The sequence below is a fragment of the Aythya ferina genome (assembly GCF_964211825.1).
Source record: "Aythya ferina genome assembly, chromosome: 5".
NCBI classification, from domain to species: Eukaryota; Metazoa; Chordata; class Aves; order Anseriformes; family Anatidae; genus Aythya; species Aythya ferina.
Window position 1 is genome coordinate 21,675,879 of NC_140301.1, and position 23,842 is coordinate 21,699,720.

At 40.6% G+C, this 23,842-nt stretch overlaps 3 protein-coding genes across 15 annotated transcripts in view; 2 read left to right on the forward strand and 1 right to left on the reverse strand.

Annotated features, from left to right (window-relative positions):
• Window positions 1-515: 515 nt before the first annotated feature.
• AP4S1 (adaptor related protein complex 4 subunit sigma 1) lies at window positions 516-23,196 on the reverse strand. 9 transcript variants are annotated; one of them, XM_084521234.1, is made up of 7 exons: window positions 22,955-23,195; window positions 16,832-16,984; window positions 14,293-14,490; window positions 12,757-12,843; window positions 11,630-11,698; window positions 8,260-8,271; window positions 516-1,249 (listed from the first exon to the last, which is right to left on the reverse strand). In XM_084521234.1, the coding sequence occupies exons 3-7, from the start codon at window positions 14,428-14,430 to the stop codon at window positions 1,121-1,123; spliced, it is 435 nt and encodes a 144-aa protein (XP_084377360.1). In that variant the 5' UTR covers window positions 14,431-14,490; window positions 16,832-16,984; window positions 22,955-23,195; the 3' UTR covers window positions 516-1,120. The 9 variants fall into 9 exon arrangements, with proteins under 9 accessions (XP_084377360.1, XP_084377361.1, XP_084377362.1 ...); XM_084521235.1 differs by lacking the exon at window positions 22,955-23,195 and adding an exon at window positions 22,106-22,120; XM_084521236.1 differs by lacking the exon at window positions 22,955-23,195 and adding an exon at window positions 19,622-19,697.
• Window positions 1,258-20,048, forward strand: LOC311437663 (uncharacterized protein). Of its 2 annotated transcripts, XM_084521241.1 has the most exons (5): window positions 1,258-1,519; window positions 3,428-3,728; window positions 4,791-4,897; window positions 5,662-5,801; window positions 15,520-16,819. In XM_084521241.1, the coding sequence occupies exons 2-4, from the start codon at window positions 3,435-3,437 to the stop codon at window positions 5,672-5,674; spliced, it is 414 nt and encodes a 137-aa protein (XP_084377367.1). In that variant the 5' UTR covers window positions 1,258-1,519; window positions 3,428-3,434; the 3' UTR covers window positions 5,675-5,801; window positions 15,520-16,819. The 2 variants fall into 2 exon arrangements, 1 of the variants encoding a protein (XP_084377367.1); XR_014693613.1 differs by adding an exon at window positions 18,962-20,048 and having other exon boundaries at window positions 1,258-5,801; window positions 16,035-16,192.
• Window positions 22,290-23,842, forward strand: part of STRN3 (striatin 3) — a 60,339-nt gene continuing 58,786 nt past the window's right edge. For 2 of the 4 annotated variants that reach the window (XM_084521229.1, XM_084521228.1), the window contains exon 1: window positions 22,292-22,806. In XM_084521229.1, the coding sequence (XP_084377355.1) occupies window positions 22,456-22,806 (351 nt within the window). In that variant the 5' untranslated portion in view covers window positions 22,292-22,455. Of the gene's footprint in view, window positions 22,807-23,842 lie in introns of all 4 variants that reach the window. The other 2 variants (XM_084521227.1, XM_084521230.1) reach the window with 2 other exon arrangements.

Here is a 23,842-nt window from a genome sequence, read left to right on the forward strand (position 1 = left end):
TTGCTTGCGGGCAGGAAGAGAAGTGGGAGATTGGAAGCTGTAGACTATTCTACCACACCACACTTCACCCGGTACTTGTTACGCTCTGGTTTCTAGGTGCAGTTTAGGAGTGACTGTTAGCGTGCTTTCAACCATAATGCCCACACATCACATGCTCTTTCGATGTCAAGTTATGCTGAGCATTGGAGTTTATGAAGGAGGAGCCAGATACCTTCATTCTAGAAAGGTAAATGAAAGTCATTTCAGATTGCTAACTCTCCAGTGACTTAAGGAATGTAACACACGGAGATGAAACAGCGTTTTGAATGCCTTGTGAATAAAAGTTCCTGTAGCTATGTCCTCCTACTACAGAAGGAAGGCTGGATTTGGTACTTACGCAGTCCTGAGAAGCATGCGCATTTCTGGTTGTCTGTCTTTTGTGATGCACAGACAAAGAAAAAAAATACACTGGTGTGCCAAAATGAAATAGATTTTCTGTAATTTATGAAGCAAGTATGTATAAAATTGAATCAAACTCGGATTTAAATTATTTTATTAATATAATTTAAGTATAACTTCTAGTTACAACTTACATGGTATGCAGGAATCTTAAAAACGTCTCTACTTCTGTTATTTACATTTTTTTTGTATCCAGAAGAAGAGCCTCTCCATGGAAGAGGAGACCAGCTTTTTGATGAATGTTGAACCTAATCATAGAAGTTACAGAACTTTAATTTACAATATGTTTGTATGAAAAAAAAAATACAATGTTGCTGCTTAAAGGAGGCATTGAAACTGTTTGAAATTATATTTCCATATCTTCTGTCTTCTAGGTCAGCTAGAAGGATAGATGATTCAAAGGGATACCTAGACAGTCACATGTAAGTTTACATTTAAAACAAAATGCTGAGAAACATTTTTCTGTTCTTAAAGGGCTTCTGCTGCATCTGAAAATGAAGGCTCTGCTTTACAGTAGCTGTCTTCCCATTAGGTTTGTAGGGCACAGGAGAAGCAGGAAATATCTTCCAAGTAATTTGAACATTGCATGAGTTGCTCTTACAAAATCAGAAAATGATGTGTTGGTATGATCTTGATGATTTCACCATCTTTCTTTAAATGCTTTAGTCAGTCTGGCATCTTCCTAGCTCTCTGCCACTTTGTCGAGCACAAACAAAGGGGCAAGGATTCTGTTTCGGTTTGTTTCCACGATGCAGCCATTTAGCACCATTTCGTCCAAAATGATGTGCACTCTATCCAAATTGAACATGATCTAGAAATGTTACGAGTTAAGCTTATTTCAAACAACATGAAGATAAACTTAGAGAAAAATCTTAGGCATCTTAGTCTTTCTCTTTGATTAAGCCTTAAACAAAGTAGGTATTAATTTATTCTAGTTACGTGCTGTTTGTTTTCCTAGAACTAAGGAGTCAGTACAACTGGCACCTTTTCATGGCCACAGAGATGTCAGAAGTTTGTACTAGAGAAGTCAAAGCACCAAGTGTTACATCTTGGAAGATGACCACAGAGAAGTAAAAGAAAGGTAAACCTGAACTTAGATATGTAGGTGCTTAGTTTTACTGTGTGCCTGAGTACCATCTATTCCTTGAATATGAAATGTTTTCCAAAGGAAAAAGGCCTTGAATGTAAAGATACTGGTATTCTGCATTTTTTCTAACCAAAGTCATTTTCAGTCAAATTCTTAAAAATTGGATTCTCAAGTATAATCTATTTTAGCCTAGGTTGCTGATGCTATTTACTTGATCTGCTTGAGAATAACTTCATAAGAGGACCTTGCTGACATTAAAAGTCGATGCACTACTCTAGTAATAAGTCACAGGAGTAAAAGCAAATAAATGATTCCTAGTTAAATAGACACTCTGAAAGATGGTTACAATCTAACATTCACCTCAAGGAAGATAATCTGAATCATTTTTTAAACTTGGGCATTCAGAGGGCTGCTCTGTCTCATGAGTTCTAGGAGATTTAACTGCAGTGTTTTAAGGCATTACTGCTCCAAACTGCACGAACAGTGGAAGGTCACCTGTATGTGACAGCAGCTCAGGAGCCTGATATTTGTATGTATTTGTTTTGGCTAGGTGGTAAACACCAGTCATAACCAGTATTGCAACCATGAAACCTCACGAAAGTCAGCAGCCTAAGATCCACATTCAAGAAAAGGATTTTAGTTATGTAGCATTGAACATGCCAGTGTCTGTGTTATTAGCTTCTCTTTGAGAAGGGAAGGCACCTCATTCAGGTTGAGGAGCTCCTTCCTCTGCAACGAATGGTGAGAGCTAGACCCGTCAGTAACTCACCGCTTACAGACAACTGATGCTGAAGCCAGTACTTAAGAGTGCAGAGAGGGATTTTGCTGTAGGTGTTTCTCTCAGATACAGAAGCCCAAGTCATTACTTCAGATGAAATGACTGGCTGTCTTTCAAAACAACACGGTAAAGATGCTGCTCGTCTTTGGTTAAGAACCCTAGAGGCTGCAGGCTGTCCTCCCTCAGCCTGGGGAATTCCAAACCCACGTTCCTCAGTAGCCAAGCTTAGCTGAGATCATAGCAATTGCATCTGCTGCTTTCTACTTAAGGCTGTTCTATAAAATCTTGTGTACAATGCTGTCATCTCAGTGCTGACATCTCATCATCTCAGTGATGAGAGAAGCTTAAGCTTTTGTCCCTGTCTTGGTGACAGTTCCTGTTGCATACAATAAAGCATGGTCTCATCAGCCCTGTTTGTGACCACTGTTCTAAAAGATGGGAAGACTTGAACTTGTTTTGGCTGAATTGTAGGGTGGATTTGTAGATGCAAGTTGGTGAGACTGCAGCTAGCAGGCTGTTAGGTTCCTCTGGGCTGAACTCAGTGCTACTGCATGCTTGGGCAGCACAGTAAGCAACTGTAGAGCTGCTCTAAAGAGTGCATTCTGCTTGACCACAAGCACTGTGTCTATGTTATGTGTAATATCAGAATTCAGCCCCCAAAATAACTACACCACTTAGTAATTGTAATAATAACCACTTAATAATAACTATACCTCTTAAGTGAGGAGGAGAAACTATTGCAGTCGATGCTCATGGTTCATAAGATAGTTTCCAATTTGCTAAACTGAAGCACCTAATTTAATTTTAGGTTGTATTTTACATACCAGACCTCCTTCTGAATTTGATCATAGGCCTATGCTGCTTCTAAATATCAGGCTTAAGTCTTTCAATTCTGAGGAACAGTACTGTCCTCAAAGCTTTAACACTCTCAGTTTCTGTGGTTCCAGAGACAAAAGCAGTTGTTTTACATTGGCTGATTAAGGACTTAAGAACATTTTCCTCCTCTATTCTACTTTTCAATAGAAAAACAGGTCTTTACACAAATACTTTATTCTGAGAAGTTATGGTTTCCTTATTACAGTAATGTGAACTTCTAGGATGAGAGTTCTTCTATTCATTTTTAGATCAACCATGACCCTGCTCTACACAGTGCCAGAGGATCTGCTCACGAAGTTAGATAACATTCCGTTCAAGTTTCAACAAGCAATCAAACTGACTCCTGCTGGTTTTTTGCTTTTGCAGTCTACCAACCCAAGTGATTCACGGTACTGCAATTCCAACAGAGGAGCGAGAGTGCTTATGCCCTCCCCTCAGCCAAACATCCTGGCTTCCTTTTTCATTTCTGTTCCCACCTCACTTTACCATGCAGTTCTTGGCAAACCGTCAGACTTGCACAGTCAGCAATCTTGGCTTATTTCCCTTCCCGTAAGTCTTGTGACTCTTCTCTACTCTTACATCTTGTTGTACAAACACTGTTTTGCCATTCAAGTCTGCCTGCCCTGCCCAGCCAGGGATGTCTATCTCTGAGTCTCAGCAACACTCATCCTCCCCACCTGTCACTGGTTTGGCAAGTGACCCTAATATTCAGGGTTTAAAGTCCTGAAGTCATAAATCCACACCCAGCTGAAAAACAGCAGAACAAGCCAGTTTGAGCAACTGGCAACAGGAAGAGCTTTATACGGTGTGTACATATACACCACCCTGAGCTTCCATTTAAGGTCTTGTTTCCTGTAAGAATCCTGGCTGCCCACACTTGCACTAGATTTGTGTAGAGGCCAACAAACAATTTAACCAAGTATGAAGAAGAAAATATTTATTAACCTGTGCATCTGTAGTTTAAAGTGTATTAAGACCCTAATGGTACTTTCTAGTCTCATGAAGCGTCTTTATGTTTTATGGCACTTAAATACTAAAAGGAGGTAGATGTGACACAGTCCTGTGTCTCCTTCCCTGAAACAACACATAGGTGGATAGTGAAGTGGGAGAGAAGGCAATGAGGAGGGAATGAAAGGAAAGAGGCACATTCAAGCGTTACACGTGATAAATAACTGCTTCATATAGAGACACTTTAAGGTATCTTAGGATATTCCAGGCAAGTAATTCAGGGTGTGTACACGTTTAAGAAATGATGAAGTACAGCCAACACCTTGTGATCAAGTAACACACCCAGGAGCACAAACACAATCTTTGTAGATTACAGCATGAGTACTTATGTGGCAGGTGGTTTGCTACTGAATATACAACGTTACAGAACTTTGATTTCCATCCTGGTCATTCATTTCCAACTAAAGGTTGGTTGAAGGGTGTTTTGTTTTTTTGTTTTGTTTTTTAAAATAGGATCAAGAAGTACTGCATATTCTGATTTATTCTGATAATCTGAAATATATCCTTATAAATTCTCTTATTATAAATTCATCATTCAGTTTTCTTACTACTACTTAATTCGCATGAAGTATTTCCTGTATCAAAGCATTTTATCTATCCTAGAAGCAGCAGCTCGTTGAAATGGAATGTAAAGGTTTTTTGGATCAAGACAACATTCTTGAAATACTTGGTTCTAGAGAACCCTGCCTTCCTCCTCCCACAAGGAGAATGTAAGTAACTGTTTCTTCCATATGTTAACATCTTCAAGTAAGGTTTGCTTCACCAGTTCAAGGAACCGAAAAGTCAACTTTCTGTAATTTTAAAAACTCCCAGGCTTACCAGCACATTGTTCCCTACAAAGCTTCTGTGATACCACTTTCATTTTTATAGTCTGTCATCATCACACCAAGAAAGTAGCTCCTGCACTACCCAAGCTGCAGTTTTAGAGCCACGTAGAATTCCACCCACTTATTTCACACACAAAAGTGAGGCTTGCCTAGCAATATTAACACACTGGGAAGCCAGCACCACTAGGACAATTACATTACGTGTTTACTTGACTGTCCTTACAACATTATTCTTTAAAACAAAACAGAACAAAAAAACCCACACCCTTGCATTCATGCACATGTGCAAGCACACAGATGCAAACCAAAAAAATGCCCTAAAACATAAAAACACTAGTGATGTTATATGCTTCTATCTTAGGTACCCTCAAGTATGTGACTGATTTAATCCCAGAATTAAAACAGACATCATACAATGACACATAATTCACACAAAAGCTCCTGTAAAAACACAGCTACTCTAGAGGTAGTCACTGAACCGGCTAGTAGCTAACCACTGTTTGTTTCTGTATGCATGAGATAACTTTTCAGTTGTTCATGCATTGTTTAGCATCACACAGGCATATATCGTATGTACATACAATTATTAGGTATGAGTCCTGCTGGGCAGGATTCAAATTGAATCTGTTCCCTGTCTTGTGTCCTAGGTCCCCCTCCTGAAGGCTGGCCCCAGGCTTGGGCCCTTACACAAATTAAGATCCAGGTGCCTTGGGTGAACTGGTGAGTTTGGACCTAAACGAAGCTGGAGCCCCATGTTAACAGGAGCTGCAGTGCCATGAATACTGGGGTAATGTACTAAGCTTAGGAAAGTTTTAAGAATCCACATAAATGTTGCTTAGTGAAGAACATTTCAGCTGTACGACAGTGACAGCCTTTAACTGGGATTTGCTCTGTGCATGGGTGATTATGCTCATGTTTTTGGATTTCATTTAGCTTCCTATTATTGTTCATGGTAGTAAACACTTTTTTTTATATAGAATAGCTAATGTTACTTTTCAAAGAAACTTCACATGGATATGTACACAAAAATAAAAACACAGAGATGGTAAATAATGACCATTTCCAGCCAGACACACAGTATACAAGGATTTTGTAAATACTACTTCATGTTTGCCATTACAGACATTTAGACTGTACTTCCTCCATCAGCAAATTGTATTAAATGTAAGAGTTAGCTAAGGCTAGTTGGCAAGGGAAATGGTTTAACCCCATGTTAACCCCATGGTTTAACCCCATATTATCTTACGTGCTCTGAAAGGTGTATAGATGGATTGTTGTTTACACTGCATTAACATCTGTGTAAGATGTGTATAGTTCAGATCTTATATTGTTCTTCTGGGCCCATTTATCTGCTATTCAAGCTATTGTCAGAAATAAGTTCTGAAGAGCCCACTTCATCACTATACCTCTGCTTTACACTTAAACGTTGAGGATATCTCACTTCACTTGAACTATTTTATATATCTTCTCAATTTATGATTTTTTTTTTCCCTGAGAGAAAAATTTTGTATATATATAGATGTAAGTAAAATATTTTATTTTAGAACAGTTCCTGAAATGTATAACATATAAAAATGCACTTTTGAATGAAAAAAAAACAACTGTACATCATGCATATGTCGTACATACCGAGGAGACACATACGAGGCATCAGCTTTTCCAGTATTTGCACAGCTAAGATTTGAGGACTTTCTCTCAGGCTGGTATTTAATAGAAAGATAAATAGTAACGTACCCTTTTATTTTCCAAATACTTATTATTCATTACCTCATGCAGATGAGAGCCATGCAGAAGCTGTCTGTGTTATAGGAGTCATTCAGACACAGTATTGCACCAGTTGCAAGTGTTAGTGTTAGCATATAGTGCCACAGGTTCTCTAAACAGTGCAAACCAGCATTGTATGCAGAAGCTTGCTGAACATGCAACAGCTTTTCTCAGCTATTAATTGAGCTACTGGTGATAACTGTAGGTATATAACTACAGAAAATGTATCTTAGAATGAAAACAATGACCAGAGGCAGGCAGAATTCAGAATCATCAGTACTCAAAATAATCCATGATTAAAAAGAGTCAGGTATATGCATACTCCAAGTATACCCTATGGAGACATACAGAACTATTTTTGTTTAATTGCTGAGTATGATGGGTTAGTCTCTAATTCTGCAAAGTTCTCACAAAGTAAACATTAATTCTGATCCTTAACTATAACTGAATACAAACAAATGTAGTGATATGATCAGAGACCTAAAGAGTTCCTTCATGCTGAATTTTCATTATTGCGCTTTTCTAACCCAGGTGAATCCAGGAGAGTTATATTAGTACCACAATGTTTTGTGAATTTCAGGAAGGAATTGCAGTATATATACAGATATAGATTTAAGTTCAGTAAGTAAGAGAGAGTTCCAGCACGTAGCTAATCATTCAAATACTTGATAAAGTAAAAATAAATTATTTCCTTTTGTTTTCTTCTATAAAGAAGTGACAACAATTACAAGAAAAATTACGGCATTTTTCTGTTCTTCATATATTACTAATTCTTAAATTCATTCCAGAATGACAGTATTTTACTATTTAGTGTATGTTTGTATTTGGTTTTAGTTCAGCATTGATTATATTTTAAGCAAATACCCTGCAAATCATACACGAGCAAATGGATCCATAAGGAAAACAAATTTAGGTATCTATAGTATCTGTGGCAAGGCGTGGTACCCTAACTTTTTCCCTCTAAGGTCCTTCTCTCTTTACATTGATATAGATAGTAAAACTCACCTAGACTTCGATAAAGAAAGATCATAGTACAAATCTAATCTTACAATGATGCTACTGTTCTGTTATTTGGCTGAAGGCACAGCTGTAACATTCACTTATTATTTGTAGCTCGTGTCAGTATCTATTTAAGTAAACTTAAAATAAAACCCAGAAGTAATCTGTAGTTCAGCCTGAAAGTTCCCCCATGAATACATATTTTCATGTCTAGGTGTTGTTACTTAGTTCTCTTGAAGCAAGCTCTCCATGACTTTCTTTAACTGGTATGATGCTTACCTTGATGACTGAAAATTTAACTAGGAGAATCATGAATGTCACTCATGCTTTCATACAGATACCAAAATGTTGTTATTTTATATGCAAAATTTGTGAAACCTGTGCATTGTCTTGACTGTTTTAGCCAGCACTCTGAGGAAAGTATGAGGTAAAACAGTCACGAAAAAGAGAGATAAATGTCTTTCTGACACTAAAAAGGATACATCTAATTCACTCTGAAAGAAAAAAACAAAACACAACCATTAGTTACAGTTTGATCTTTCATCTCAGTCATTAAACATTACATAATCCTACTAGATGATGAAGTCTTCAAAATAGAATGAAATGTCTAGGATGACTCACATTTCGGTTCCGGACAGAACAGAAACTGCTTTTGATATGTTACCTACCCCTGTTACAAAAGCTAGCGTTCTGAAATTTGCACTTGGAAAAAACAAGGTCACCTCTATCAATGATTGGAATATATGCACTGCTATCTCAATGACTGCGTAGAGAAACAGCACCTCTAATCATGGTATCTCCAGCCCTATATTCTCTCTTCCTCAAAGACAAGGTGTTAACTTCAAGTTTACAATTCATATGAGGAGCAGCTGAGGGGGTTGGGGTTGTTTAGCTTGGAGAAGAGAAGGCTCAGGGGAGATCTTATTGTACCTGACAATTACCTTAAAGGAGATTGTAGCAAGGTGGGGATCAGGCTTTTCTCCTGAGTACCAAGTGATAAGACAAGGGGAAATGGCCTCAAGTTGTGCCAGGGGAGGTTTAGGTCGGATGTTAGGAGAAATTTCTTTACTGAAAGGATTGCGCGGCCTAGGCTGCCCAGGGCAGTGGTTGGGTCACCATCCCTGAGGGTCTTTGAGAAACATGTAGGTTTAGAACCCAGCAGCATGGTTTAGTGGCGGACTTCAGTACTAGGTGAAAGGTTGGACTAGATGCACATCTTTTCCAGCCGGAATGAATTCTATGATTCTGTTCCATAAAACAGTTAAAACCAAGTAAGTTGCACATCGTTTCAACAGAAAAATGTAGACAATGTATATGCATGGCTGTGGTAGCTGTGGCAGGATCTACTGGGGGAGAGAAGCTTAAGCTTTGGACCCCTACCACTTCTAACTACTGCTCCAGCTCCAATAACACCATTCTTCCTGCAGTCTTGGCCTCAAGTTATAACATCATTTTATTCATTTAACTGACGTGTCTGGCTGAGAAGCCTGTGTGGTCTCTCTGCAGCCAGAAAAGATGGGTATCTTCCCCAGTTGACTCAGCACACTTGAGACATGACTCACTTTCTAGAGATACTTGTTTGTCTCCACTCCCTGTAATGGGAGCACAGGATGACCGAACATCTAACTTGGGTGGCTGTTAAATGGCTAAATTTAGAAACAATTAATCACAGCCTCAGATCCTGCACAGTTAGGGTAGAACTTCTCCAGTCTCTGCTGAAAGGAAGATGTCTGTTCCCACAGAACGTTTTTATCTGCAACTGAGGGATTTTATTGTACTTGCTGACATGGATTCCATTCACAGTCTAGCCCTGGAATTTTAGGCAGAGTTCCCACTGACAGAAGTACGACTACTTATATGGTCTAAGGTGACAAGTCTTCACCAAGTGACCTTGCCATCCTTCAGCTGGGAATTTTTATGCCTCACAAAAACTATATTTTAAGAGTCTGATCAGTTTGAACTTCCTTCATATTAAAAAAGAGTGGAAAACATTGGAGGATCTAGTCTAAATAGTAAGTGGAGTTCTTCCTAGGTAGCTGTTACAAAAGTGAAGGGGACTCAGAACAGTATCTCACTTGCAACTTTGAAAGCTTCCCCCTAATTCTATTAGGAAATTCAAGCTCTGTAAGCTCCATTAGATAAAAATAGAGTATGTGAGAATGTTTAAAGCTCACAAACCTAAAAATAATAGATGACAAAATGTCATTCTAGAGCAGGACAGATGTTCTTTCCTTTCCCAGAGTTTTGTTTCCATTGTCATCATCATAATTTGGGATTCTTCTAAAATTCTGCAAATCCTAAACATCAATCCATAATAGTACAAACATATACTTTTTTGTCCTGTGGTTTCTGTCAGAAACTCCAGCTAGAATTATAACCCTCTCCAATGTTCTGCCATTTACTGTTACAGCCTATTAAAAATAGAACCATGGAATGGCATGAGATTTCAACTACCCCACTTTTTACTTCCCCTAGTTTTAAAACTTATATGCTAGGAGAAATACCAAAATCTTTTAGGATGAATTCAGCAAATTTCTAACAATATCAGTGGTTGTGTGATATATGTGGTCAAGAAATGATATACACATATAAGAACTAAATCTATTTTTGCTCTGCCTAAGTAAAGAAAATAAAATTTGGGAAGTGGTTGGCAACTATTACCTCAGTTAGTTAAATAAGATTTAAATTCTACTGTGTGTTCCTGTGCTGCAGGGATCAGACTCCACTCCTGGTTATTACTGCTCAGGTTGAGACTGCAGTCGTAACAATTTTAAGAAATACATTCTGAACTTCATACAGTAAGAAAGTGATTTACTCAGTACCATGAGTTTTAAAAGGCTGGTACAGCAGTAGTTGAAATAATATCCTAAAGCATTTGTCAGGCATCTAAACAGTGAGGAGTTTAGAAGACTCTCACAAGCACGTCCTTGAATTCACACAGGAAGTTCTGCCATGTCTGCTGTGGTGCTAGGGAACCAACATTATAAACACTGCATACTGCTTGCTTGCATCTGTATTTACCAACGTAATACCTTCAAACTGATGGACAATAGAGGAAACTATCCAGTCCTCTTTTGTGAGATGGGTATCTAACACACCTCAGTATAGCCAAACTAAAATTGTGCCCAAGTACTATTTGAGATGAATTTGTTTATAACCAGATTATTTCAAATCCTGCATTAAATTGCACATGTTCTACCCAGCATTATAATGCTGCATTTTCCAGTTTTGTAAAAACTAACAAAACCTCTTCTACCAAAAGGGAAAGTGTCATTTTAACTGGAGCTACCTCCATCTTCAAATCCTCAGCAAAGTGACTGTCTTTACAATAGCTGTTACATCAGATAACCACTGTTGCACAACAACAATATGGGGAGCACAAGTACAGGCTGGTTGTTGAGGTTTTGTTTGCTCTGTCCCTCTAATCTTGTTCAGTGAGAGTGTTGTCAGCTCCCTGTTTAATGCTTATACTTACTTTATGATGAATTAAGTATTTTGGGAACATTATACTAAGAACATTAAAAAAAACGAGAAGAAAAAACTCATATTTCTTTAAAACATAGAATGCCAGTGGCTATTTTGAGAGTAGATGACCTAGAGAAACCCCTGAGTATAAGCATATAAAAACATGCTTTTCTACCAAAACTATTTCTGGTATTCCTTGTCTGATGATTTATAACCCATGCATGCTTTTACTACTCTGAAAAATCAACTTTTTTTTTTTATAGTGATAATATGCTAAAGTCTTCAAAAATCTACATTAATATAAACCAACTTTGATTTATTACCTATAATTCACTAGAACTTTAAAAGAGAAGAAATATTTTGTAACAGATTCAATGTCTCACTCACCACTCTGCTGAAGTATTTGTCCAAAACCTCCACAAAATTATGAATTAGTTCATATACTGCCATTTCATTCTGAAATTAAATTAAAAACGAATGAATGTTAAATGAACAGATAGAAACAACGGTAGTATTCTTAGTGTTATATCAGCTTGTGATTTATGAAAACCAACTAGAATATGACAGGAAGTACTACAATAAAGTGCACAGACTGTCTGTTGTAGCAAGAGGAGGCGTGGTTACGTCTCGCTGAGCAACCAAGAGCAGGCAAGTGCTCAGGCTCCTAAGCTTCGGGCCAGGCCAGGGCAGCCACCTGAGTAAGCACTGCAGAACCAAATGGATTTGTCTTGCTTGGGCTGCTGCCATCCCCCACATCACCTAGACAAATACAGGCAGCTGCACTATGCCTAGCCATGCTGAAGTCACACCTGCCCACTGCAGTACAGAGACACTGTGCTGCAGCAGTATTGATGGATTTTTTTTTGTGGTACAGTGAAGCCAAAAGAATGTGCCCTGAATTGCTTGCAGTTATAACCCTTGAAGACACCACTGTAGTCAGCAGCTACCTTCCACACCACCCCATTAAGGTCTCCAGGAGAAAGTTTTAAATTAATATAAATTACTCAATGTAATTTATTACACATGAGGGCTGACTGAACCTTAAAGGCATATTAAGTAACAGTACTTATCCACTTTCAGTCAGATACCTTTTTTTTCACTTTTGTTTAAAAAGTAAAATAAATTGGCATCTGACATGTGGATTTTTTTCTTTGGTCAAGGAGGATAAAAAACAGCGCGCAGTTAGGAATTCACTACACAGAAGACCACTGATCTGGCTGTAATGCTGACATTTACTGAGAAACCTCACCCTAAAAATTTATGTTTAATCAAACATAAGTTTAGAAAGCAGAATCAGTATAAAGCTCATACAGAATGTCTCATGATAATATTTCAGGCTATTGCTAGAGATTGAAGTCAAACAGAGGTGTTTTCCTTGTATACTTTTTTTCTTTTTGCAATGACTACTTGAAATTCTCTAATAGACATTGCAAAATTCCATACTGGAAAACGATTCGACTTCTTGCCTGTGATTAATACAAGCCTATATCTCAAGAGTGAATATAATTTCTTACCTCTGTCTCATTGATTCCAACGACAACGAAGAGGGCTGCATACTGCCGGTATACCAGCTTAAAGTCCTTATACTCAATGAAAGAGCACTAGGCAAAACCAAAATTAGTCAAACATAGTAGTTGCCATTTAATCGTGACATTACTAAGCTTTCACTTACATAAGACCCACAAAAAACAATGGATTTCGCAAGGTCGATCAAGTAATTTTGACTTGAAAGAAGGTATGGTAACTTTTACATGAAACCTTTCATCTACTGACAGAAAACACGGTGCCACTTTTTATGTAGGTCAACTGAAATGGTTTGTTCAGGGTTAGAATTGAAGGACAGTCGATATTTTTCCTATGTTTTCAATTAGAAGCACTTCCAAAAGAGACAAACTGAAGGTCACTTTCATATTTAACAATGATCAATATTCTTATTATAAATATTAGGAGTATCAGAAGTCCAGACACTGGAGAAAGACGCATGTAGTTCACCATAGGACAGGGAGCCAGTAGATGGTGCTATTATACACCGCTTTACACGTCACCTTTTTTAAGTAATGTTTTGCTCAGTTCTTGAAATGGCAGCATACTGTTAATTCTTTTGGTGAAGTTTCTGTTCAGAGATGCTCTTGCACAAGTTAATTTCTTTAGCCACTGCCAATTCCATGAACTGGAGTAAATTATAGGGACTAGGATTTTTTCTGAGGCTTTCTAGAACTAAATAGGGTAGGGCCACTGTTCCAACACACATGTAACTAATGAAAAAGAAGGTGACTTCAGAACACAAACCGAAATACCTCATTGATATTTCAAGTCACACATTCCTCCTCAAAATCAAGTCAATGTGCTTGAAATTTTTTCCTAAGTTTGGTACTTTTCTTGAAGAACCAGTGGCTCTCTTTTGTGAGGCATAAGATCTCAACTGTCATCTAACAAACTTCCACCATGTGAGTTTTCTGACTTTCATGAACAAGTTGTGAACTTTTTTTTTTAATAAAAATGCCTAAGAAGCATTTCAGGCCTATGAAGGCTGAAAAAAATGTGTTTAAAACAAAACAAAACAAAAACAAAAAAAAAAACACTTCTGTTTTAGATAGTTAGTTTAGGTATCACAACTTAAAATCCTCTCTGGCAAGTTTTTTTTTTGTTTGTTTTTGTTTTTTAACTTGGAGCTGTCAATGATACACCTACTATCTTCTCAGCAAAGAAAACTGATGTCTATCTATTGATCACTACTAGCCAAGCAATAACAGGAGAAAATAAATTCTTCCTGGACTTCTGAGCTTCTTCAAACAAACAGGAAGAATCTTCATCACAGTGATAGAGAACAGTCCAAAATCATTGTAAGCCTCAGAAAAAAAAACATCTATTCAATACAGAATAATAGTTAATCTGAAAGAACACATAATCTAGAAACAACTTTTTTCTTCATGGGTGCAAATGAAATAATGACCTGCAATGGAAACTGATTTTTTTCTAGAATTATTTACCTGAAAGATGTGCAACATTAATACAATAAAACATTTAACAAAAAATGTACAAAAACTTACTTGATCCTTTGAACGGGAGAGACAGTTTTTGATTACTTCAGCTTCCAGCATTGTCCGTTTATGAATGTCTACATGCTCATAATACCTAGAGAGCCTCGTTTGGCCTTGTTTGTTCACCATAAGAAAAAACTTTATCATTGCTTTTTTGTTGATCTCAGTGGTAGATCTGAATTGTCAATGCAGCAATTAAAAGTATTTCTGTGAGGGAAAAAAAAAAAATATACATAGGAGTTATAAAAGACTTTCCAGAAGTTGGCCAGCCCATATTTGCACATATATAAGTTTATTTCCAAAATAAAGAACACAGGAAATAAAAACAAACCTCTAATCTTCGGCACATACTCCAAGAGTAATACTCCATTTTTTTTTTCTATACAAATAATCACAAAGTATCAAAGCTTCTCCATTATCAGGCAATTTAATTGCTTTGTAGAATTTTGGGAATTCCAGGAGTACACAATTTCTTCTTCTACTTCTCAACATTTTCTCAATCTACTCAACATTTTCTTGCATGCTAACTGGTTTGGAAACATTATGAGAAATTTGTCCAATAACAAATCATAAAATTAATGCAGCTGAAAAAAGCAAAATTGGACAGTTTGTTGGTGTTGTTTTTTTTTTTTTGTTGTTGTTGGTTGGTTGGTTTTGTTAGCTATTATTTAAAAACTTAATTTATACCTTCCTGACATCAGATTGAAGGGAGAGAAGACAAAGGGATGTACATGGCTACTTCTCTAGCACAGAATTAAAGCCTTTAAGCCTCCCAAATATCTGGTTATCAGCATGTATCTTGGTCTGGACCAGGAGCTGCTGCAATCCACTCTTTCCAATCTGCTTTCCCATATTGAAGCTAAAGGTAGCTTCTACATGTAATGAAAACTAAGTGTGGGTCTTAGGAGAAATTTCTAAGGAGAAATCTGTTCATGTTAATTACAGCTTAATCTTAATCTAAATAAGTATTAATCCACATAATGCCACTGAAATAAAAATGTAGAATATAAATCTGCCACATACAGGGTACAATTGAAAAAGGCTGTCAAAAAACAGAATCTGCTTGCTATACCAAAAAAAATAAATATGTATATATATTTTTTTCTCATATTTTGAAAGCATGCAAAAAAAGGTAAACTCCATAATGCATAAATTCTGTGTTGTTGTTTTTTTTTTTCTTTAATACCAGAAAACAGTCACTGTAATGTTTTCCATCTGACTCTGTTTGGATCACAGACTTATTGGCCCATACGTTCTTGAAGTTTATACACTGGCAACACAGCAAATACTGCAAAAGCTATTTCTTTATTCCAATTTTGAAAACTTGCTCCTTGCCTGGTGCTTTACCAAGGTAAAATAAAATAAAATAAAATAAAATGCAAATATTTTCTCCTAAGATCCCAGAGTTCCTGCAGGAAAGGGCAAACTTTTAGCAGGAATCCACAGAATAATATAGTGTAGCTCCTTGTTTAAAAAAAAAAAAAAAAAAAAAGTATATCTTAACAGTGTAGAAGGGCAGAAGGGAAAAATGCAAAAATCAGCATTGATCTCTGAGTCAGCAGCTTCATAGGTATTTAGCTATCTACTGATTTTTTATAACAAGGCATGCTGCATAGGTGCTGCCTCATATTACTGGCAACCTAAACAAACTGGCTATATTTAGGGGTGATACCATCTAAATCTTACATGATAGTGATACAAGGAATCCCAGTATATCGTGCTACCATTAATTATTGCTTGCTTCTCATTAGTATTGGTCACCTAGTTATTTCCTGAAAGAAAAGCCACCTCTGTTATCATCACTGCTATCTGAAGAAAGCGATCTCATTCTCCGCAGCATGCTGTGGTTTACTTACTACGCAAAGAAATCCAGATTCCTATACTAAACGCATCTTCACTATTAGACCTGGTAAGTGATTAGAAGATATTGTAGGGGCGTTTCTTACCCTTGTGAAACTACCGCATAATTTAAATTGTTTTAAAATTAGACGTGGGAGCAAAGAAATCATAAACCAGATCCACAAAATACAGTCAACAATAAAAGGAAAAATTCCTGCAACAGATATGCAGGTTCAACAGACCTATTTCAGAAAAGCAGCCCGGGAGGAGTTTTACTACTTTAAAGAAACCCTCAGAAAAAAAACAGGACCTTTTGACTGGATTGTTTTCTAACAGACATGCTGCCATTAGACAAAAATATAGCCTTAATTGGGAGTTAATATCAGTAGTGAATTCTTTAATCCTCTTCTTTCCTTTATTGTCTTCCAAACAGGTAAGACATTTGAAAAGGACGAGTGGGACCGTTTTTTCTCCCTTAAATCTTCACAAGTCCTTCAAATGAAGGAAAATACCAGAGGATGTATCAGTTAGCAGGGAGAGCTCTTCCTTTGCATTATCCTACATATGCAAGAAAGCTTTTATCCCTCTTATTCTGTAAATTCCTCTTTGATCTGCTCTTGTCTGTAGGACACCTCCAGGGAACAGGAGTCCAGAATCAATACAAATGACAATAGAGTCTGTTTGCAGCCCTGACAGTCTGTTTTCTCACCTCCAGCAGACACAGTGAAGTCTTTATGTCAAGAAGAAAGTGCCTTTTTGTTGATTCCCTCAGACGGAAGAGTAAGAACGTTAATAAATGCTGCTGTGGTGTACACAGCTTGTCCGCTGGGCTCTGGGCTCTTGAAGGAGTGGAAGTGGTTCTCTGAGAAAGAACAAATGAGGCAATTAAGACAAAAAAGGCCCAGATGGAAATGTATTAAGGGATCTTCCCTGCGAGACAGCAGCTCAGGCTGACATTTATGATGAAATGAGAAAGTACCTATCTATGTAATCTCTTCTGCATTTCACATATGGCTCTTATTTTTCCCCCCTGTTCCACTTTGTACTGCTGCTTGAAGTTACAGAGGTGCAATGCGATGAGATGTATCAAGTAAGGATAACAATAGATGAGTCCTTCCAGATGAGACACAGGACCAAAAGAAAGACTGAATGCTAAAGAATAAAGGGTTATGGTGTGAAAGAGGAGCGATCTAAGAAATGCTGCCCATTGTTTTAATGAAAAACAAGCAAGGTTGGGCACTAGGGGCCAAAAGGCATGTTGTTCCTACCAGCGGCAAAACATGTCTGTCCCAGCTAAACAGACCATGATAAAGACATACGCAGTTTTTCTTTTTTCTTAGTTTTATGTTGCTTCTTTCTGTCTGGTACTGCTGAATTATAAAGGCAGAGCCCTTCGCTTTGGGCAAGCTGTCTCCAGGCTATTTGAATCCCCTGGGCACGAACGGAGCTGCGGAGCACCAGGGTGCAGGTGCTGCACGAGGCCTGTTGCTGGCAAGCACCTCGGCCACGCGGTTCCTTCCCCAGAGGGTAAAAACCTGAGGCTTTACAGTGCTGCAGATACTGAGGTGAGACTAGAGGAAAGAAGGATGCTAAAACCACCTCAGGAACATTAAAAGAGCTGTTGTATTTTGAGTTACCAGTGCACGATATATAACAGAAGACTCTGAAGAACTGATACGCATGGATCCTACTGCAGGATTGGCCCCTAATCCTAATTACTCCTTTATTAACCTAATCTTTCTACATGGTTAATCTGGTTAATGCTGGTGTTAGGACTAATGTATCTGTGTATTATTTCAAGTGCCCTGGATTGTTTTACATATTAAAATACTTCAGACTCAAATTATTATTTCTTAAATCCTCACAAATGCTCTCATCCAGAATCGATATAAAAAAAAAAAAAACGAATTATGCTCTAACAGTGGTAGAACCATAGCAGTACTCAAAGGTGTCACCCGTAATTTATGACACAGTCATCATTCGCAGTATTACAGTAGGTGATTAACAGCTGCAGAGGAGAGGTCTGCTAGTATCGCTAGTTGTTGCTGTATTTTTCCTGTGAGCCTCAAAGACAGCTTCCAAAATTTTACCTGTAAATGTTTCTCACACAAATGACACTACAAGCACATGATTTTGTGCAGAAATACTGGAATAAATTTTCTATATGATTTACATGTAAAAATAAATATATCCATACATTACATAAAGCGTGCAAGTACAGCTGTGGAATCTGGCTTTGAGAGTAACTCCAGTGTTAAAAATATCTTGTTATTTTTATTTTCTTTAAAAATAATTATTTTTAAAATTCACCTGTGTAGAAATAAAAACATGTTCTTGTACAGTTTAGGCAAAAACAGGAAATTACTGTTTTGTTTCTCTCAGTTTATTTCTTCTTTCATCTTATCTTTCAGATGCAGAAAACATGTTAAAATGTTTTGCATATGTAAGATGTAAAGAGGTCTGTGAAGTGTAATAAAACAAAAACACACCTGTGCATGTTGATGGGTGAGGAATCTCCCACTCCTTCTAGTTCCAAGTATGTCAGAAACTACTTTCTGTGATCAGTTATGAGTATTCTACTCACAAAGACAGTTCTGTGTCTTCTGGTACAGCTCCTACATGCTTTTCTGTGCGTTCTCATGCAGTTTCCTTCACGTATGCTTGCATATGCACACAAATCCAACATGAATTACTATGCTTTTTTTGCATACAGAATCAAATAGTTCAAGAGAATTGGTGACGTGATGCAAGCCTTTCATGTCACTGCCATTATTTTGCTCATTTTAGTAATGAAAAGATGCTGCTATCTGAAGGCTGCCTATTCATTTCTATCAAATAGTCTCATTCCAGGTCACTGGACAATTATCTGCATCACAAATGGGCTTATGAGCAGAAGACTTGAAGGAAGTACCCACATCCTGATGGACTGTCAAGCCCAGCTTTCCGAGTGACAGTCAACCACACATTTCAAATTTTGTCTGGAATAACCTACAGTAAGTGCTTCTCGTGCACCTGATTTACAAAACACCTATGGAACTATGACATAATGAAGACTCCCTAGAAACAAAACCCTCAAAGGTTTCACACAGAGAAGACATAAAATGTCTTGAAATTGCAAACTTCAAAACCAAGCACCTCACTGAACGACTGAATAGCTCTCTCCTTCATTTCTTTTAAACGAGGTTTCTTGTGTGTGGATAATTTGGCACACACATAAACTACATACAGTGTAGCTACTATGATTTAGATACGTGTTATGCTGTGTTAGAGCTCACCCTTGTTAAATTATCTCCTGCACATGAATATCTGTGAGAGAACACTGGTATTGTGATTGGCTTCTGTGACTCACAGTGGTAGACTGATGGAATCTTTGAAGAGCTACAACTCAATGGCTTTGGCTCGTTCTGAACCAGCAGATAGGCAGAAGGACTAAGGACTACATGGCTCATGGACAGATGCTTCTGAGTTTTGCTTCCCCATGCAGGCTCACCCTCCTCACCTGTCGGTATAGGTAACTCCAGCCTCATATTTCAGAATAAGCTCAACTCTGCTCGGCTTGCTGCAGAGTGCTGAAACAGAAACCGTGATGGTGGAGGAACTGCTTCCAGGACGTGCCAGCTCTGGAGGCAGCGTAACCGCCTGAGACACCTCAACGTAAGCTGTCCCAGCTCACGAGTCACACCCCTAAATGCAATCTTTTCAGATACTGGTTGAGACCTCTGAGAGAGGCAAAGCCTGCAATACCTGTTCTGTGGATAAAAAGGAGGTCTTACACCTCCAGTGTGGCCAGCCCTGCAGATTTCACATGCAGTTATATTAAACATTTTAAACAATTTTAATTACTCCTCCACTACAAGCAACAAGCACTTAATTTATTTTTGTCCAAGATTTCACTAATATTCATGCATACTCTGATACACAGATGATTAAAGAAAAAGAAACACAACCCAAGTTTGAGACTTTGGGCAGCAGTTATTATTCCAAATTAGATTTCTGTCTGTCAAGTTAAAACCACTCTAGTCAATGGCCACAGACTTAAAAGCATTTTAACTATTATGCTGTAACAAAGTTCAGCAACATTTTATGACTTTGAGTTAAAAATGAAAGAGGTTAAGTATAGCAAGCAAGAAATACACAACTTCATCTTTACAGATTTCCTTTGCCAAGAATAAAATAAACATTAGTCAGAACTATAAGCCAGTAATTCACTGTATTGTCCCACTCTATAAACAAGTTGTTTTTGTGGATGCAGAGGTTTTAAGTGCATTTCATCTGTGTGTTAAATGTAGAACAAAATGGGTTAAACTGGAATTAAAGCATCAATGAGGATAATAAAAAAGTCAAATAATAGAGCTACAAGCATGTGACAGCAGGTGAACAAATATTTTGAGGTATATGTTAGCCTATTGAACTTGCTGTCTATGAATTTACTGTAAAAAAGGTATGTAGCAAATGAAGACAGTTCATTTATTTGATACTCTTGTTCTATTTTTGTTCTGACCATGGATAAGACTTTAACAAAAGCCACGTGTAGTATCATTAGTACTTATTGGTAATAGGGATCATTTTTGTATTCTAGATCTTATTATTGTTCAAATTACAATTCACCTGAAGATGAAACAACTTGGTCTATGTGGCTTTAAAGTAAATCACCGTGTTTCACTTCAGGATCAGGAATTTTAAAAAAAGAAGCCTTGCTAATCTAGGGAAGTCAAGGAGGAAGGAAAGAGTAAAAAAGTCTTCCTTTGCTGTTCGGCTGTCAGAATGCTGGCTGAATATAGTAACGGAATTAAATTTCAGTAACTCCCATGTATTCAGCAACAAGGAATGTCTCATAAGACTGTAAGCTAAACAAAAGGCTAAACTGATTGTGAGGTAAGGCATAATTTTTGGTAATGATTTGATACTGCCAGTGAAGAATGAAAAAAAAATGCTGAAGAGTTGGATTTACATAGTATGGTAATCTGTATGGAAAAAGGAAAAACGTATGATGAATTTGTTGTAGGAAATGACTTCATGGAGCAGTCCGATAAAAATTGGTAAAACAACTGAAATAGCAACATGCACCTGAGAGGTTAGCAGAGAGAGGAAACACCAGTACTGAGACAAGCAGTATTTATTTTTAAGTAATTAATGCAATTACAGCTCTGTCAAGAATGAGTCCCAGTAAGGACGCTGTCCGTATTCTTATGGCATGAGTACAGCGCATATGCGTTTTCAAAAGCAAAATCAAATCCCTGTCTTGCTCAAAAAGGGGTGGCCTTTCTGTCACTTTGGATAGGACTTGGTGGCAGTTTGGAAATGCTGCGTTTCAGAGCAGAATCTCACAGCCGGGGCAGTTTCCCCTACCCGTACCATGGTGTTGACCAGAGCACGGCTATCACAGGTACAACCGCCCCAGATGAAATAAACCAGATTTCTCGCAAAACCTCCTTCGTGTGGTAATAACTTTTGAATGGTGTTATGCACTCTCTGTCCCCATCAAGGAGGGGAAACATTACACAGAAAGCGAGACACCACGAAGATGAGTTCATCAAAAAAAAAAAAAAAAAAGCATGGCTATAATGGCTGTAATGGCTTTAAGGACTAGGCAGCTTCCGGAAACATACCCTAAATTTAAAACCTAAAACTGCCTGCTCCTGAGGCTAACAAAGGGCACCACTGAACTGCTGGGAATGCTAAGACCTGAACCCCGCGGGCTTCAGGTGTTGGAGACAGACGGGGGGCAGGGGGCACACGGGGGCAGGCGGCCCACGCGGGACGCGCCCGCACAGCCCCAGAGGCGGCTCCCGGAGCTGCAGGACGGGGCCGGGCACGACGTGGCCGTTACCCCCGCCCCGCTGCGCTGCACTGCGCCGCTCCCCTCATGGCGGCCGTTAGCCCCGAGCCGCGCGGCCGCCCTCGCGCCAGCGGCGGGAAAGACGCAACGCCCGCTCCCCCTTCCTCCCCCCGCCCCCCCCATTCCCCAACGCACGGCGCTCACCTCCCTCAGGCGCATGCGCGCTGCGCCGCCTTGCCCGGCCGGGAGGAGGAAGCGTGCAGGGGAGGGGGGGCAGGCAGAGGAGCGGCTTCCCGGCAGGCGCCGCGCCGCTCCCCCTCCCTCCCTCCCTCGGCGGGCGGCCGCGGGTGGGTGGGCCGCGGGCTGCAGGCTGTAATGGCGGCCGGCGGCGGCTCGGCGCTGCTCTGACACCCGCGCACGGCCGGGCGCAGCCCCCCGCCTCCCCGCAGCCGTCCCGCCTCCCCCGCCCAGCGCCGCTCGCCCCCTCCGCGGCCCCCCGCCGCAGGGCCCCGCCGCGGGACGAGGAGCGGCAGGAGGAGGGCTCCCCGCAGACAATGGACGAGCACCCCGGAGCCGGGGGAGGAGGAGGAGGCGGCGGGATGGCGGCCACGCCGAGACCGCAGCAGCCGCCGCCGCAGGCGGGTGGGAGCGTGAACCTGCAGCCGGCCGGGGGCTGCGCGGGGGCCGGCGGCGGCGGCGGAGGAGGAGGAGGAGGAGGAGGAGGGGGGCAGCAGCAGCAGCCGCAGGGCCCCGCGGCCCCGGCCGGGCAGGAGGCGGCGGGCCCCGCCGAGCTGTCCCGGCCGCAGCACTACACCATCCCGGGGATCCTGCACTACATCCAGCACGAGTGGGCGCGCTTCGAGATGGAGAGGGCGCACTGGGAGGTGGAGCGGGCCGAGCTGCAGGTACGGACGGGCTCCGTGCGGCGCCGCGCTCCCGGCCGGGGCCGGGGCTGGGGCCGGGGCCGGCCCGGGGGGCTGCGGGCTGCGGGCCGCCATCGGGCGGCGGGAGCGGGGCCCCTCGGCTGCCCTGCGCCGGGCTCGGGCACGGTACCTGCGACGGGGCCGGCGGGGGAAGCGGCGGCGGCGGGGCCCGGCGGAGGCGCAGCCCCTCACGGCCCGAGCGGGGCTCCCTTCCCCGGGGCAGCCATTTTGGTTTGTAGCATGGCGCCCGCCTGGGCTCCCGGCTCCCGAGGCGGCCCCGGCCCGCTGCCGGCCGAGGGCGGCCGCTGCCTGGGCGCCGGCGGCGGGGCGAGGAGCGCCCTGACAGCTGCCATCGCCGCCCTGCCCCAGCACGGCGGCTCGGGGGCTCCCCGGGCTGGGGAGCGGGTTAGGGAGAGCCACGGCCTGCGGGGGCCGCAGCCTCCCGGAGCGCTGCGCGGGGCGCGGGGGGCGGCCCGGGAAGGGAAGGGGCTCGGGGACGGGAACTGCTCCTGGAGGAAAGCGCCTCGCCGGGCTGAGGCAGCTCCAGCACACGCTCCCTTTCCTTCCTCCTCCTTTCCGGGGAGATCTCGTGCGGGAGAAGCCGCTGCTGAGGAACAGCGAGGAGTTGGTCAGTTTGATGTCCGTGGCGGCACCAACTTTGTGTCGGGAGCTAAAAATTGAGCAACGCGTCAGGTTAGAGAGCAGACATTGTAGTTCCAGCGTAGATCTCGCCATTAGTACCTGGTTTTGGTAACAGAAGAGACACCTCTATTAATTAGGTTCACATGTAAAAATAAAACCATGCACAAACTATTCCTAATTTATGTACAGATTACAAAATCCATGGAATTTGAGGTGTTTGTGTGAGAGTCATCATTTTTTTCATATGACAGAAATCTATGCAATAACAGTTAAACTTTATTATTTCCAAATAACCTTTTTCTTGGTGTGCTTTACGTATTGGGTGAATGTTTACTGTCTTGAAGCAGCGTTCCATCAAATTGCATTGTAATTAGAG

What these genes read in the sequence shown, in the direction of transcription:
- LOC311437663 (XM_084521241.1), top strand. Translation starts at nt 3,435, where the DNA reads ATGACCCTGCTCTACACAGTGCCAGAGGATCTGCTCACGAAGTTAGAT. An exon ending in CTTGGCTTATTTCCCTTCCC is followed by an intron (nt 3,729 to 4,790) that starts GTAAGTCTTGTG and finishes TATCTATCCTAG; the next exon opens with AAGCAGCAGCTCGTTGAAAT.
- AP4S1 (XM_084521237.1), bottom strand. Translation starts at nt 14,430, where the DNA reads ATGATAAAGTTTTTTCTTATGGTGAACAAACAAGGCCAAACGAGGCTC. An exon ending in TCTCCCGTTCAAAGGATCAA is followed by an intron (nt 12,844 to 14,292) that starts GTAAGTTTTTGT and finishes GGTTTTGCCTAG; the next exon opens with TGCTCTTTCATTGAGTATAA. An exon ending in TTGGAATCAATGAGACAGAG is followed by an intron (nt 11,699 to 12,756) that starts GTAAGAAATTAT and finishes ATTTAATTTCAG; the next exon opens with AATGAAATGGCAGTATATGA.